Source organism: Vicia villosa, unplaced genomic scaffold, assembly GCF_029867415.1.
Source record: "Vicia villosa cultivar HV-30 ecotype Madison, WI unplaced genomic scaffold, Vvil1.0 ctg.002570F_1_1, whole genome shotgun sequence".
Classification (NCBI taxonomy): Eukaryota; Viridiplantae; Streptophyta; class Magnoliopsida; order Fabales; family Fabaceae; genus Vicia; species Vicia villosa.
In genome coordinates, this window is record NW_026705972.1 from 23,052 (window position 1) to 24,116 (window position 1,065).

Sequence of the window (1,065 nt, forward strand, 5' to 3'; positions counted from 1 at the left end):
GATCGTAGCACCAAAAAGACGGAAGAGGTGAAAGAATAATCCAAATTAAATGTACAATATAATATTATGAGTTCCAATCGCATCTCAAAATAAGAAATGAACGTGGCACAAAAAATATAAAGCATGTTAAATGATTCAAGTAATATTTTTCATGTTTATTATAATAATGGATGGCGGGCTTGACAATACCTACCATGACATTATATATATGTGTGAGAAACCTTCCTATTATCTTCATTCATAACTTCACACTACTCACCATGGCTTTTCATCTCACAAACCTTCCAACTCACAGACTATTCTCTCTTGTTTTCTTTTTCCTGTTGGCCACAAATATAAACTCAGCTCAACCACTTTCCTTCAATTTCAACAAACTCACCAATGGTAATCCAGAATTAATCCTTCAAGGGGACGCCCATTTTGTAGACGGTGGTTTTGTGGCACTCACCAACAGAAAACCTCCAGCTACAACCACAGGGCGTGCCTTATATAAAACACCTGTGACCCTTTGGAACGATACTACTGGCCAAGTTGCCAGCTTTAACACTTCCTTTTCGTTCGTTGTAGAATCCCCGGAGGAACAACATTGTCCAACTGATGGACTGATCTTTTTCATTGCACCCCTGGACACCGTGATTCCCAATAACTCAGACAGTAGATATCTAGGAGTAGTTGATGGTAAAAATGCAATAAATCGATTTGTTGGTTTAGAGTTTGACCTTTATCCCAATTATTTTGATCCCTATATGAGACATATTGGAATCGATGTCAACTCTTTAATTTCGCTCAAAACTGAGAAATGGAATTGGGTGAGTGATTCATTGACAAAAGTAACTATAACATATGACTCTCCTTCTAACGAGTTGAGTGCTCTTGTCACTTACGAAAATGGAGAATACACTAGCATTGCACAAGCGGTTGATTTGAAAACTGTGCTTCCCAACATTGTTAGGATTGGTTTTTCTGCTACTTCAAAAACTGGTGTAGCACACAACATTCATTCATGGTCATTCGCATCAGACTTGGAAACAACTATAAGCAGTGTCTCAGACATATGAATGAATA

The 1,065-nt window shown here is 37.7% G+C and overlaps 1 protein-coding gene across 1 annotated transcript; it reads left to right on the plus strand.

Annotated features, from left to right (window-relative positions):
• Nucleotides 1-244: 244 nt before the first annotated feature.
• LOC131639255 (non-seed lectin-like) lies at nt 245-1,065 on the plus strand. Its single transcript, XM_058909751.1, has one exon. The coding sequence runs from the start codon at nt 261-263 to the stop codon at nt 1,056-1,058; it is 798 nt and encodes a 265-aa protein (XP_058765734.1). The 5' UTR covers nt 245-260; the 3' UTR covers nt 1,059-1,065.

What these genes read in the sequence shown, in the direction of transcription:
- LOC131639255 (XM_058909751.1), top strand. Translation starts at nt 261, where the DNA reads ATGGCTTTTCATCTCACAAACCTTCCAACTCACAGACTATTCTCTCTT.